The 15,737-nt window shown below is 35.2% G+C and overlaps 2 protein-coding genes across 2 annotated transcripts; both read left to right on the plus strand.

Annotated features, from left to right (window-relative positions):
* The first annotated feature begins 2,187 nt into the window (after nt 1-2,187).
* LOC133668092 (glycine-rich cell wall structural protein 1-like) lies at nt 2,188-2,736 on the plus strand. The gene has a single exon (XM_062087838.1). The coding sequence runs from the start codon at nt 2,188-2,190 to the stop codon at nt 2,734-2,736; it is 549 nt and encodes a 182-aa protein (XP_061943822.1).
* A 5,685-nt stretch (nt 2,737-8,421) lies between these two features.
* Nucleotides 8,422-14,625, plus strand: LOC133668569 (FH protein interacting protein FIP2). The gene is made up of 11 exons (XM_062088499.1): nt 8,422-8,600; nt 8,896-9,005; nt 9,536-9,670; nt 10,412-10,567; nt 10,883-10,966; nt 11,527-11,573; nt 11,659-11,732; nt 12,187-12,245; nt 12,879-12,938; nt 13,166-13,246; nt 14,394-14,625. Exons 1-11 carry the CDS (start codon nt 8,555-8,557, stop codon nt 14,445-14,447), a joined length of 906 nt encoding a protein of 301 aa, XP_061944483.1. The 5' UTR covers nt 8,422-8,554; the 3' UTR covers nt 14,448-14,625.
* The last annotated feature ends 1,112 nt before the right edge of the window (nt 14,626-15,737 follow it).

Raw genomic sequence — 15,737 nt, forward strand, 5'->3', positions numbered from 1 at the left:
TTTTTGGCACTGAAATTAGATTTCTCTAATTTAAATTTGTTTTTCAAATTAAATTGATGAGACTTTTTATATTGACCAAAAGTTGAGTGATGATAATTTTTTTCCCGTTTCAGGTTGAGTTGAATTTTCTAATTAAATCATGTTTGATTTTGCGTTTCAAAAATTCTTTGAATTTTTTTTGACAATTTCTCTTGTTTTATTATTTACTTCAAATTAATATTTTTTTTATGTTTTTGTATTTTAAAAAAAATGTTGACATTGTGTTTGACTGCAACACTAGACCCAAGAAATTTTAAAATTTTAATTTTTTTCTTTGCTTCAAAATAATTTTTTTATGTTTTTATATTATTTTTAAAATATATTTTTTAAAAAATTAATATTGTGTTTGGCTAAGAGGGGAGACCCAAGAAATTTATAAAGTTTAATTTTTTTTATTCCCATCAAATTAATATTCTTTTGATCCTTTTGTATTATTTCTTTTAATATTATTTTTAAAAAACTTATACTAAGATTGTGTCTAGCTACGTAGCCAGACGCATGGTAGCATTGGGCTCTGCCTACAACAGGACCCACCGCTGCTGGGTTCTTCTGACAAGCATGACCTAATGATGTTGGGCCTTATTGCCCAGCAAAGGTGGGCCCATATGGGTACTCAGCTGTTGGGTCCTTCTGTCAAGGCCCAAGTTTAATGGGTATTGTTCAGCTGCGCAGACCCAATGATAGTGAGTATGGCTGCTCAGCAGCGGTGCGCCCAACTGCAAGCATGACTTAATAAAGTTGTGCTCTACTCTACCAAGACCTTGCAGTAGAGGGCAACTGGATTTGCACTCTGACCTAAGTTTCTTGGGTATGGCTCTGTTGCTAGATCCAATGATAGCAGGTTGGTTTCTCAGCAGGACCCAACAACAATGGGCATTTGGATTCGCAATTGACCAAAGTTCATTGGGTTTCGCTCTTCCGCCAGACCCAATGATGGTGGGCCCTACTTTACACTAGAACCCAGCAGTAGTGGCCCCAGGTTCCATCATGACCTACTAAAGATGAGCCCGACTTTCACTAAGACCCACTAGCTTAGGGCCTTTCGGCCAATAGGACTCAACAATGGTAGGCCCTGTTTGTCAGCAGGACCAAGGAGCGTTGGACTTGTTTTTCAATAGGACCCAATAACATTGACGGGGTCTGTTTCATTCAAAACTTAGCCCTGCAATTATGCCAGAGGAAACTAGTCGATTCGTCGGGTCAACTCGAAACTTGAGTGACCCAGTAAAAAACCGATAGTCTTTTTTTTTGCCAAATATGTTTTTTCTCCTACCTAGAGACCGTTTTTTACTCATATTTTTTAGTTGGTTACTAACTCATTTCAAAATTCATTATATAAATACTAGAAGAATGTTTTATTTTTTCAATGTGAGATTTGAAGCCCTTTAGTATATATACTCTATGTTCATAACAAAAAAGTTATATATTTTCAGTGTGGGATAGAAAACTCTTTTGGTTTAAATACCTCAATTTAGAAGAATAAAATAGTATCTTTTTAATGTTGAATGAAAACCTTTTGCAGTAATCTTTTAAACTTAATTTTTACAACATGTATAACATTAATCTACATGAATTATTTTTTAATTTTTTTATACAAAATATTAAAATCTCAAATGTTTTTTTTCAATTTCTCTAGCATGATTTAAGTCAACCCGTGTAATTTTGGACTTGCCTTTTTGGCTGGATCAACCCTCAAGTTGGGTTTCATAACTATGGTTATCATAAAAATATATTTTTTAATTATAAAAATACATTAAAAAAACTACATAATTTCTTTTAACAAAATTAAAATATTTAACTAGCAGCAGCGCGCATCACGTAGTTACCAAACTCTAAAACATGTGGGCTTTCCTACAAAACACTGGGCGCTGCTAAAGTGTTCCCCACATTTTATTTTATTGGTTTTTTATTATTATTATTATATTATTGCTACACTGTAGCTAGCTGCTTTGCTTTTCCTTTGGGCTTCGAAAGTATTTGACTTGCGATCATGATGGTGCATTAAAGCTCTTTTTGGTTGACTTGCGAAAGTGACCACTGGATAAACCCTATATAAAGGAGTTTCTCCTTCCAAACAAAGCAAGCAAACATTGCAGAGAAGCTTGTTTAGCTAGCAATTTATCTTGGCATAAACAGAAAGTTGCATTAATGGCGGCTGTGTCTTCAAAATGGGTTTATTTGCTTCTACTTTTCATGTGCATTATTCTTCATTCGAGTGCTATCACTCTTGGAGGCGGTGCTGGTGGAGGTGGTGGAGGAGGAGGAGGAGGAGGTGGTGGTTCAGGTCATGGCGGGGGCTTCGGAGCAGGAGGTGGTGTAGGTGGTGGTCTTGGAGGCGGTGCTGGTGGAGGTGGAGGAGGAGCAGGAGGTGGTGGTGGTATTGGTGGTGGTTCAGGTCATGGCGGGGGCTTTGGAGCTGGAGGTGGTGTAGGTGGTGGTGGCCTTGGAGGTGGTGCTGGTGGAGGAGGAGGAGGAGGAGGAGGAGGAGGTGGAGGCATAGGTGGAGGATCAGGCCATGGAGGTGGCTTTGGTGCAGGTGGAGGTGTAGGAGGTGGTGCTGGTGGTGGTTTAGGTGGCGGAAGTGGTGGTGGAGGATTTGGAGTTGGAATTGGCGTTGGTATAGGAGTTGGAGTTGGTGCAGGTGCCGGCCAGGGATCTGGTATTGGTTCTGGCAATGGTAATAGTGGCAGGCATTAAACATGCTTTACCTTGAAAACAATCTTATTAATTAAAGGAAAACAGAAGATTTCTAGCTTGAAGCCTAATTAATCACCTTCTGTGATGTCAGTTTTCCCACCTTCTCTTGTAACTTCGGTTGTATAAAACACTTTTTGTCATTGTAGTTGCTGTTCCCAGATTAAGATTAAGACCGAGGCTTATGTAATGTAACTAAGAAATTAATATGAAATGAGATGTGTTCCAAAGCAATCTTGCAAATGATTCTTTTCTTTTTTTTCCTACAATCATTAGCTTACCAGTTGTTTTCAGAATCTAAGCACCTAGAGAATAGCAATCAAGTTCTTCAATGTCCACAAACTATCTGGGCATGAATTAACAGAGAGACTTCACTCAAACAATCATACTGTCATATGGTATTCGGCCTAGAATCCCGATTTCAGAATAAACTATGAGGATAGTGAGAGGCCCGACCTCCATGTTTAAGAGTAAGATGAACAGTGAGCCGCCTCTTGACTGGTGAGCATATGGTAGTTTGGACTTGAAGCCAACATCAGAGCAAACTGCATTGAGATTGCTGAACAAATCTCTAGAAAAATAAAAGAAAGTTTAGTTAATGATCACTTAATTATGAGGGTTAAACTCTCTGTTTCAAGCCTTACTTTGGTCGATCCATTGCTAATATATATGGATCAATATCACACTACATAAAGCTAGCTGTAGATGGATGACATAAAGATCATGACAATTCCAATCGATCGTCTACAAGCATTAATTTTGCTCATGGACTGCAGAAACTAGTCGAAGAATCCACAACATTTTGAGTGTTCATTGAGATTGAACGAATCAAAATTCAAACTGAAAAGAACTCACCCCATAATACTTGTGCAAAACGAGGGAAAAAGATGTGTTCCCCTCAAGATTTTATGACCATATGATCAAGAACTTCCCTAATACAAACACAAAGGCGAAAATTAAAAATCCCTCGAGTAAGATTTTCCTCTCTATAAGCTGTATGCCGTCAATGACAGTAAGCTGCTGATAGCCGGCCATCACCATTCGGAGCAAATAATGGATTGCATCAAACTATCTAGGTGGTGGCTTAGTGGTAAAAGTTTGGGATTAAAAGGTTTACTCTCTCTGTGGCCTCAGCCTCTCAGGTTCGAGCTATGTGGTTGCTCATATGATGGCCGCTAGAAGCTTATATGATCGTTAACTTCATGGCCTATAAGATTAGTCGAGATACGTGTAGGTTGGTCCGAACACCTATGTTAAACTAAAAAAAAATAAAAATAATAATAATGGATTGCATGAAAGTGAATCTTAATGCTTGTGGCTTGTTTAGAATGCTTCCTCAATCCACCATGCAACAGGTCGCACTGCATCAAAAAGCAGTGTAGTCAGAGGAATGCCAAGACAACCATAAATACTTCGAAAATTTACCAGTGTCTTTTTTCTTTCGTTGCAATTGAGTCTTTTCTTCTTCTCTGCAGTTGAGAGAGTTGCCTTTCGTGTAGGCTTGGAAACACTTTGGATTTTCTGAAGACTTAGGCATGGAGATAAAATATATGCATAGCTAGCTGCCCTACTTTTTCTTTAGCAGTGGAAAGCATTTGACTTCCACATGCATTGGTTTTGATCTTGGCTTCGCTGTGGAATTTGTATCAGGATCTGCGTGTCTATTAAAAATTATTATGCATTAAATAAAGGTGATAGTAACATCATTATATATACATATTTGCCAGGGATGTTCAAAAAATTAAAAAACCGATTAAATCGAGAAAATTAAAAAAAAATAATTAAAAAAATCGAACCGTGAAAAAAAACCGATTAAAATTTTAAAAACTGATTAAACTGATTTGATTAAAATTTTTAAAAAACTAACTGGTTTGATTTCGGTTTTTTAAGCCTGGAACCGAAAAAACCGAACCGAACCCGAACAAAAAAAAACGGATAAAAAACCGAGCCAAAACCGAGCCAAACCGGTTTAAACCGGTTTTTGCTCTAAAAAACCGAACCGAACCGAAACCGGTAGATTTGAACCAATTTCGGTTTTTTTAAAAAAAATTTGGTTTAATTACTTTTTTTGATAAAAACTGAACCGAACTGAAAATAAACACCTCTAATATTTACCCTTACCTTGATTTTCTCTGCAGCATTAGGAGGACTGCTGTCATTTATTTGAGGGCTAACATGGAATTCGATTGTGACAGGGAATTGGAATCTCACATTTTCCTTTACTATTGTCTAGGTTGTAACCGAACTTCATTATTTCCTATTCTGTTCCTCCCAAGGGAGCGGGTTAGCCACCCTTTTAATTCAGGGCATCATATTCACGTGGGGCAATATTTAAATTTTTTTCTATACTTCAAATAATATTCTTTCGAAGTTTTCGTATTAGTTTTTTAAATATTTTTTTTAAAAAATATATTGACTTTATGCCTTGTTGTGAAGCGAAAATCAGAAAATTTGAAAATTTTAATTTTTTTTATTTCAAATAATATTGTTTTGAAGTTTATATATTAGTTTTTTTAATAATTTTTTAAAAGATATATTAAGATTATATGTAATTGCGAAGCAAGACCCAGGAAATTTGAAAACTTTAAATTTTTTCTTTATTTCAAATAATATTCTTTTGAATTTTTTTATTATTTTTAAAATATTATTTTAAAAAATATATATTGAGATTTGATCCTATTTTACCAGGACTCAACACTAATGGATCCTACAACTCCTAAGTCCTGTTGCCCTAATAAGACCCAATAGTTTTGGGCCCTGCTTTGCCTCCCACTTACAAAGACCCAACAACTAAGAACTATATTTGGTTTTGGATCCTATCTCCAACAGGACCTAAAAGGGTTGGGCCCTTTAGTAAACAAGACCCAACAACATTGGATATTGCCTCCCACCACACCAGAACCCAATAGTGTTTTTTGTCAAGAATTGCGGCTAAAAACGTTGTTGGGTCTGGTTGCTAAGCTAGGCCCAAAAAACTTCCAACAAGTGTCAGTAGTGTTTGGTCCTGCCATAGTGCCTGAGGGGGGTATTCATCTATTGTGTATTTTTATCAAGAATTGCAGTTGGAAGCGTTGTCTTCTTTGCCAAAAGCTATTGGATATTGCTTGGTAGTTAGACCCAACACTTATGGTCTTGTTAGGAGGCCAAGCCCAACAACATTGGGTGGGTTTATTTCATTCAAAATCTGGATTTGCAATTAACCCAGAGTAAACTAGTCGACTTGCTAGGTCAACCCATAACTCGGGTGATCCTATAAAAATTTGGAAGGGATTTTTTTTTCAAATGTGTTTTTCCTCTAACCTTAGACTCTTTTTTTATATATTTTTCAGTTGGTTACTAAAGAATGTATTATATTTTTTCATGTGGGATTTGAAGCGCTTTAGTGTATATGTTCTATATTCACAGAAAAAAAAAATTATATTTTGTCAATGTGGGATAATAAATATTTCTAGTTTAAATACAAAATAAAATGACGTGATGGGTTAAAAAACTAAAAATTAAAAAAATAAACAAAACTTTCTTTTTTTTATTTTATTTAAGAACTTTTTTTATAAAATATTAATTATTTGACTCACAATGAAACGCGAGTCACATAGTATCTTCTAAATAAATAAACAAATATAAGAAGAAGCCATGATCTACACATTTATCGATAATAAAGTTAACTAGTGATATTGCCTAAGTGTGTTGCCATGAATTGTTTTTGGAATTTTTTAATTTTATGATAATAGAAGTAAATATTCACATAAAAGATAATAAATAAAATTATAGATGATAAATGCTTTTTGCATTAAAATTTTTTTTCATGTTTTTTTTATAATTTGATAATAAAATAATTTTTTTATTAGCATTATAGTTCATTATTTAAAAAGCAATAGCAATAAGGAAAACAAATTCTAAAATTCTTGAACTAAAAAAAAGTATACTTTTAATTAAGAATTTAATTTATTTATTCATGCATTTCTTTTTTATTTTGATACAAAATGCTTTTTATTAAATAAAAACTTATTATAATTATGAAAGCAAGTTTCAATTAAAAAATAAAAAACAAAATCATGAATAGATTATTTTTATACACCTATATGAAAACCTTTTTAAGAAAAATAATTTTGAGAAAATTATATAAAATATTTTAATAAAAATTAAAAAATAGGTATTATATTTGTATTAAATATTAATGAGCAAATTATTTTAATTGTTTTTTTTATGTTAGGCTATTACATAATTATTCGTAAAATAACTGATATTATCATAAAAAAAACTTCAACCATTTAAATATTATTTTATGAAATTTATTTAAAATATCTTTTTATATAAAATAAAAAAATATAAAAAAACTCAATCATGCCTAGGCATCGCCTTCCAGTCCAAGTGCCCTAGAAAACTAGCTAGGTGTGTTTGGGTCCATAAAACTAAACTAGACTCGTATGCTTTATTTTTTAAAATGGAGGAATAACAAATTATCTATCTAATTATTGTTTTTAAAATAGGAGATGTTGTATTGTCTTCTTATGCAGACAACTCATTGTTTTTTTTTTTATTGACTTTCAAACCACCTTTGAAATTTGGAAAGTTAGGATAACTCTAAAAATCAAAATTCCAGCTTATTTTAATTTAAAAACATTATATATTATTTATTTTTTAATATTTATATCATTTTAATATGCTTATGTTAAAAATAATTTTTTTTATTTTAATATATTTTTAAACAATAAACATTTTAAACCACATCATTATCACATTCTAAATTATAGTTTTGAAACTCGATTCGGTCATTGACCTGGTCCAGTAATCGGGTCATGGGTCATATGGGTTAACTCTGGTCAACCTAAAAAAAATATTAGTCTTAAGAACAATGAAATTTGTTTCATCAACCACTATGCAGAATCATGAATAACACTATAATAGGTAATCAAAAACAATCATTCATAAGTGATTCTTCCTTTGTGCTCGATAACAACCCCAATTGGAAGAAAAAAATAGCCATGTATAAACGCAATGAATAAGCTGCACAACATAATATCATCAGTCGCAGATCAAAGAATCACCACCGCTCCGTTTCTCAATCAATGGGCCCGTGAAGGACAACCCATTAGCAAAATTTGGTTTCGTGAACTCATCACGCGGCTCCGGTCTCACAAACGATATGCTCTTACTCTTAAGTTGTATGTGTATATTTGAGTGTGTACTAAAATGGGTTTTTGAGAAACAACAGCGATCAAGATGTCTTCTGCTCTTCTGCTCCTCAGTGATTGAAATTGATCTTTCGTTAATTAGGTTTTGCTCTGTAAGTCTGTGTCCCCAATTCTGCATCGTTGTTCTTCATCATTTTGGCCTTTTAAAAGGCCAAAACGACGTTGTTTAACTTCTATTTATACATGAAAAAGAGGTCAAGTTTCAGCCGGGTTTGACCGGGTGGCTTGGGTCGACCTGCCGGTTGATTGAGTTTCACTGGGTCATCTCCTAAACGGGTTTTTACCTATATCTAGACCGATTCTAGACTCGGGTTTGCTGGGTTCTGGATTGACTCGCCGGCCGGTCTGAGTTTACAACTCTGCTCTAAACACAGGGACAAGTCAAGTATCAATTCATTTCTTATAATCATGGTTTTAATAATGCATTATTTTGTCATCAAAATCTCCCTTTTATCCAATTCATCTTTCATTATTTTTTTTATTCCCAAAAAGTAAAAAATAAAAAAAAACCGGTGTATCTGTCTGCCTGTCTTCATCACCTCTGCCTGAAAACCTCCCCTTTCTCAAAACTACCCATCTCTAAATTCTCTCTCTCTATCTCTAGCAAGTTCCACAGAAAAAAGCAAATGATGAAAGACCACCCTTTCTCTTCTCTAATTCGTCTCAACATTGGTCACCTCTCTCTCTCTCAATTATCTATGAATTTGTCTTTGTAGGAGATCTTCATTTTCAGATCCTTGAATAAACCCATCTGTTAAAACAATTTCACTCCTTCTACCTCTCTATTTTAACATCACACACTGTTATAAGTTTTATTTCTCAACTCCCAAATTTGAACTTCAGCACTTGGATCAAGTTTATTTATTGATTTGTTTATTTGTTACTGCTTGCTTTTGCCTTTTTTGATCGGTTTAATTCATTGTGCTTGATTATTAAGTCAATTGTGCGGTTAAAATAATTTTTACAGGAGGGAAGAAATTTTGCACCACAATTGATACATTAACACAGCGTGAGCCTGATTCCATGCTTGCGGCCATGTTCAGTGGAAGACACACTGTGTCTGAGGATCCTGATAAGGTAACATTGAATTATGATCATTTGTTGTTTGATCTTGTCTAGAGAAATAATGTGCAGTAAATGCCTCAGCTATGAGGAATTAAGGATTCCCCAGTTAACAATTGATTCATATCTGTTTGCAACTTGCCTTTTTTCCATTAAGTTTCGTGGAATGGCTTTTATTGCAACTCCGAGGGGGATGACTGCCTAGGATAGGTTGTTGAAGATAGAAGTGTTGCCAGGCCAATTATTATTATTATTATTATTATTATTATTATTATTATTTCTTGCTTAAGGAATGGCTCATTCTTTCTTAGAGGGAAGAAACTAATGCGGGAGGGAACATATATTTTATTTATGTTGAGAAGAAAAGGAAGGCACAAGGAACAAGGGAAATGACTTTCGCTCATTCCCTTTTGGTTTCATCTGTGTCCCTTGCCTCTACTTTTTTTTTTTTATCAAATGGAGACTATAAATTTGCTTTAGTAAGTTTCATGTTGGACGATGTTACTTGTTAAGTAATCAATTGTTTCTGAACTTTGATTCTGCAGGGATACGTCTTCATTGATAGGGATGGGAAACACTTTCGGCATATTTTGAATTGGTTGAGGGATGGTGTGGTTCCCACACTAACTGATGCTGAATATTCAGAGCTTATGCGAGAGGCAGTATACTATCAGCTACTTGTATGTGGTTATAACTAGACTTTTGTTCTTTTGTGGTTATTTCGTTTTTTATATTCCATTTTCTGGTCCTTTGGGTCCTGCCTATTCATAGAAGGATGGTGTGTTAAGAACAAGCCTCTTGTTGATGTGCTGAGCTCGCATGCAGGCTTTTTCAAGAAGGAGCATGCAGATTTTAGAAACTTCACACGACTTCCCCTGTCAACACCTTTTTAAAATATCTGCACAAATTTTTGAAAGAACTGGAAGTCACTGCGTGGCATGTAGTGCTAGGTTGCATTTCTTGACATGTGGGAAAGTATGACCCTGAGATGGCACACAGGAATTTCAAAAAGGAGCACGCACTTTTCTTCATGCCATTTCCCTATAAACCTTTGTTTGAAAGATGCTGTTGTGTGTCCTAAATTTCATATGTTACGGGATCCAAGCAACAAATGGATTTTTTTCACAAACATATGCGTTGTATGCTTATGCTGTCCCAGTTCATGAGATTTTGATAGGAAAGTTGTTTCCAATTATTATATTAGTGGAGTCAAATTTTTATGTTTTCTATTTTCTCTGCTTATCTGTTTTTACTTTGCATCGTTCTGTAATGAGTTTCGTTGCTCATCCCTGAAAACTGTGAGATCCATATGCATGCATTTAGATTCATGTGTATAGCAATGCTCAGGAAAAGAAATGTCAACCATATCCCTAATGTTTCTGACTTTCCTTTTTTTGCCCCTCTGTGACCTTATATATCAGGGGCTCGTAGAAGGAATCAATTCTGTTCTGACTAGGAGAAGGGAAGGTGACGAGTTGGAAGCTGAATTGACACGGGCGGATATCATCAAATGTTTACAATATGAGAAAGTGAAGTTTCGAGGAGTTAATTTTTCTGGCCTTGATCTCTCTAAACTGGTAAGTCTTTTGGGTTCGAAGTTCTTGGAAGGTTTTCTCTTGCTTTCTTATGTTTATCCTTGGCAGATGTGTCTCTCTGAAATCAACCAATAGATTCATTTGTTATTTGTTCTGTTGGAGTTTTTTTAGAGAAAGTATAACTTTTGTTAAAAGACAGTTGTGATTACATGCTGTCTTCTTCAACTTCAACTGTTTTAGGAACAACTTGTGAAGGACAAAAAAAAAATAAAAATAATAATAATTACAGAAAGCTGGCTTGCTTAGGTTTTAAAGTAAATGATTGTATCCTCTGATGTGTAGTTTATTGAGATGCAGGACCTCTCATATGTTGACTTCAGCTATGCATCTCTGAAAAATGTATTCTTCTCTCGTGCAAACCTACAGTGTGCAAAATTCCGGGTAAGTGTAATTTCACATACCTGTAATGCACTCTGTCCCTAACAACTTCATTATTGTCTTTTCACTGTACTTCCCTGGAACTCACACTATGGTCACTGCAATGAATTCCCTCTACCTTATAATGCATGTCTTGAATTCTTGTGCTCATTGTTTAAGCTGAAGCAGTCACTGGTCTTTCCCATTACATGTTTACTTTCATTTTCTAAGTAAGAACAAAAGTTCTAGCAGGGTTCATATAATAACTGGGGATAAATTATGATTTGACTTTATCATTGTGGATACTCAATTTGAGATAGGGAAAAAAGGAATCAAGATTGGGGAGGGCAGTCTTATTCTGGATTGATGATCATGTGTTTCTTCTGATGAACAAACGCCCATGCACACACACTCCCACTCCCACACACACACACACACATATTTGTTCTCTGTGATTAGCTCCTTTACCACACGCTGCTTTTAGCTATCTGAGAAATATCACATAGTTGTTATCTGTGATCAGCTCCTTTACCACTTTTATCTCTTTAATGGATCACATTGAAACCTTTAAATTGACATCACAGGATGTGGATGCTGAGGGTTCCATATTCCACAATGCAACTTTGCGGGAGTAAGACACTCAAACCAAAACTGGATCCGTTTGTAAACTAGTGGTATAGAATGCTTTCTTGATGACTGTTTCATGCCTAGGGAAGATGTGAATTTACTGGTGCAAATCTCCGAGGAGCTTTATTAGCAGGTGCCAACCTTAAGAGTGCAAACCTACAAGGTAATATTTTTAGTAATTCTTATGATATTGATTATTGAATAGGATGCTTTAACCAGTTTCTCTACTCAAGGCTACTATGACTGTCGCCAATTGCACGGTTGCATATTAACAGGCATGTGGCTTCAATTCCATGACATATAATTTATTTCTCGAATCCAATCACTAATTTATGTGACTATTCTAGCATCTTATTTAACCTAATTAGATTTTCTTCAAGTGGAAACCTTGACAAATTCTTCATTCCTTCAAGTGGAAACCTTGACCTGACCATTCAAGGCTTGCTTAATATTATTGACATTAAAATTTTGCTTTTCTTTTATTTTCCTCGAAATTCCCCATCCTCTTGGTGTGATTTGCTTTAATAATTATCAAAGATGCTATTGCATAATTTGTAATGCTCATAGAAATCTCTGTAGGAAACTACTTCGTACTTTCATTTCATGTTCTGTTGCAGATGCTTGTCTGGTTGATTGCAGTTTTTGTGGAGCAGATCTGAGTTCTGCACACTTACAGGTTCAGCATCTGTTAATCTTTGAAGTAACTGGATTTCATATCTGCACCTGTTTTCTCTTCACTCTATTGATTGACCATACTAATTAGCTGGTGATTCTGGTGTGATTCCTTCAATGTTCATTGACTGTGAGAACAGGGCTTGATTCTGGTTCACACTCTGTGCTTTGGTTGCTTGAATTAGGAAATCTAGTTAAACCTGCTGATTAAAGGATCCAATAAGTAAAATATTGGAGGAGCAGAATCGTATGATAATCATTGTGTACCACCAACTAATGTAATATCTAAAGCATCTTGTTATTCCTTGAACTCAATTGTCATTATGTGTAAAATACTTGCTAGAAACATTTACTTTCTTATTTATCAAACAAAAGTCCATATTGTTATTAGGAGGAAAAAATGATAACGTGCTTCATATGGAGAAGAAATATCAATAGGAATGGGTCTCTTCTTCCTTGTGTTTTTTTTTACCATAATTTGGTTATTTGATATTGCTCGTTATGGCTCATAGAAGCAAATCTAATTGAAATGGTTTATGGATTTACGCATAATGTAAAACATGAGGCATGAGCCTATATTTGTTTCTGGCCTGGAGGCTGTTTTCATATATTAACCTGTTCAGTTACCTAATTTCAGACTGCTGATCTCACTAATGCCAACTTGGAAGGAGCTAATCTAGAAGGAGCCAATCTGAAGGTAGAAACATTTGCAATGTGGAAACCATGAATGTAAATATAAAATGATAATAAGGTGTGCTTTTGAGGCGAAATCAAATGTGTGAAAAAAAATGGGGCCTGAACCAGTTTATTAGTGGATGTAGCAGAATATGAATGGCTGCAGGAAGGGATGTGCCTGCAAAATCAAGTTTCTTCCCCAACTCGTGTAGCTGTTAAGTTTAACTTGTTGAAACTGGCATATTTCAGGGTGCAAAATTGAATAATGCCAATCTAAAGGGTGCAAATCTTCAACGGGCTTATCTACGACATGTCAATCTTCAAAATACAGTAAGTAACAACTGATTTTTATGTTTAGAAAACCTTACTTTTACTTAGCCTCTCAATCAATATGTGCTTTACTTGGAGATGGAATGGCATTGTTCTTGAATTCCGAGGTGCTTTAACTAAATTTGCTTCTATGATGTCAATGATTTTTAGATTCTTAATCTGCTTAAGTGATCATTTGCATCATTTGGTGAACACCTCTTTTTCTTTAAACCTATTGCGTTCCCAATTCCTGGAAAGGAAAAAAGAAAGGTCTGTTGATGTTGATATCAATGCTGATAATGGTGAACATTTAAACATGTGCAATATTCATGGGGAATGCTAAAATTTGTACTGCATGTTGGATTGCATCAATATTTACACAAGATAAATAATATTTCTGCAGAGAGATTGACAGAGACAGAATAAAGATTTAATCATTTGTGTCACAAAATATGATAGTGCTTGCTTAGGTCGTCAGCAAAACTTGCCACCACTGAACCAAATTGTACATGCAGAAATTTGTATAATGAAATTATATATACAGAAAATAAATTGCATTGAATCAAAAATATTTTGATGGTGCATTTGAAGTGCAATAATGTCAAAGAACAAGAACATGGCATTGTTGGTTAGTAATTGTTCTCTGTCCAGTGTAGGGATCGATAATTTAGATTAATTAGACTTTCTAACCATTCAGACAATGTGTGAGTTCCGTTACCCAGCAAGCAGATAATTAATTATGTGAGTTCTGTTACCCAGCAAGCAGATAATTAATTAGAATGTTTGTCAATGTAGTGTGCCATTACCACAATGATATTAAGAACACTGATTTTTACGCGTAACATCTCAGTATGCTGGAATTTCTCTGCTTACCAGTTTTCATTTTTATAAAAATAAATAAATAACGCTTTTTATGGATCGTCCTCATATTCCTCAAGTTGCATAATGCCACTTGAAATTAGTTTTTGTGAAAGAGACTGGCTACAAGGTTTTTATATAAACAAATTAAGATTGATTTTTTGAGCTGAGAGCTCCAAGGTCAAAGAAGATTTAATGTGATCCAGAGTTTGGTCACCATGGGCATATTCTGGTTTAGATCTCCAGTCTTGATTCGCATTTGCAGGGATTGCTTTGCAATCCAACATCTAATATCTTGTTTCTACCACAGCATTTGGAAGATGCAAGGCTTGATGGTGCCAATTTGGTTGGAGCAATTCGATAAAATTGGTGCAAGACTGTGTGCCAGAATACGGGAATGTATTTTCATTTGTGAGTGATCTATTTCATTTCCATCCTTTTGTCTTCAGAAATGGATATATGTGCTAAGTTATTTATGTGCAATTTGTGGATAGTTTGACAAAATGAATTGGAAAGATTTCATAAAACATGGTTGACCATAATTGTTTTCTGAGGCCATCCCTTTACTTAGGATTTAAGCAGTACTTAGATTCATAGTTTTAAAACCCGGACCGGCCCGGCGGGTCGACCCGGGACCCGGCTGACCCAGGCATGGAACCGATCCTGGTCTAAGCAAAAATCCGCCTGGGAGTTGGCCCGGCGAAACCCGGTCGACCCGGAACCCGGTTGACCCGGGTAAACCCAGCTGAGACCTGGCTCTCTTTTTTTTATTTTTTAATGTGTGGACATCGTTTTCAAGATGATTAACAGCAAAGACAGAAATGATAATTGAAAAAACCTAGAAATCTTCAAAGCCATTTTAGCAGTGAAGAAAAGCAGAGGAGGAGAAGAATCTGGATCACTATTTCAAATCTGCTATAGAGAAGCTGATGTTACTTGTACCCATATGCCTCTTCATAGCAGCCGGCAACCATACAGAGACTTTTCTCTCTTGTTTTGTCGCCCACGTTCATGCATATTTTGTTTGATCTGTTGTGGAATCAAACAACCACCTACGCTACCTGTCAATTAGTAGAGTAATTAGGAGGCTAATTGCGCAGAGAGTCTTCATGGTTTGGTAGACAATCTGCCTATGATGGAGGTGAGGGGGGGAAGATTTTAACTCTCTTTTAATTTGATTTGAGGTAAACAATAAAGGGTGTGAGTATCTGCAAGTGGGTGGTGTCGTTCAATTACTTGGATAATTAAATGAAAATTTTATTATTTCTTGGAATAATGAGAAATTGTGAACACGCGATGCTTCAATTCAGTTTGCTTAGAGATAACGTCAGTTTTTCTTCTTTTTTTTTTTGAGTTGACCCGGGTCAACCCATCTGACCCGTGACCGGATCACTATACCAGATCAACTACCGGGTCGGGTTTTAAAACTATGCTTAGGTTATTGTGATCAAATATGTGTTGTCATATGTTACATGATACTGGTGAAAACTTTTCCTGTTGTTTAGCTGTATGGTCTTGGTGGAGAGTTGCCAAGGGTATTTCAAGGACTAATGGTACCAAAATTTGAGTTTAGAGTGGTAATATGATAACTTGGCATGAATATTTAGTCCCAAGGCCCTTTAAAACGAGGTTTTTCTCTTGGTTATACTCCATT

This window comes from Populus nigra, chromosome 11 (assembly GCF_951802175.1).
Source record: "Populus nigra chromosome 11, ddPopNigr1.1, whole genome shotgun sequence".
NCBI classification, from domain to species: Eukaryota; Viridiplantae; Streptophyta; class Magnoliopsida; order Malpighiales; family Salicaceae; genus Populus; species Populus nigra.

Bases quoted from the DNA above. Each gene is read 5' to 3' on its own strand.
- LOC133668569 (XM_062088499.1), top strand. From the start codon at position 8,555: ATGATGAAAGACCACCCTTTCTCTTCTCTAATTCGTCTCAACATTG. The intron at 9,006-9,535 runs GTAACATTGAAT...TTGATTCTGCAG, and splicing joins TGTCTGAGGATCCTGATAAG to GGATACGTCTTCATTGATAG. The intron at 11,574-11,658 runs GTAAGACACTCA...TGCCTAGGGAAG, and splicing joins CACAATGCAACTTTGCGGGA to ATGTGAATTTACTGGTGCAA.
- LOC133668092 (XM_062087838.1), top strand. From the start codon at position 2,188: ATGGCGGCTGTGTCTTCAAAATGGGTTTATTTGCTTCTACTTTTCATG.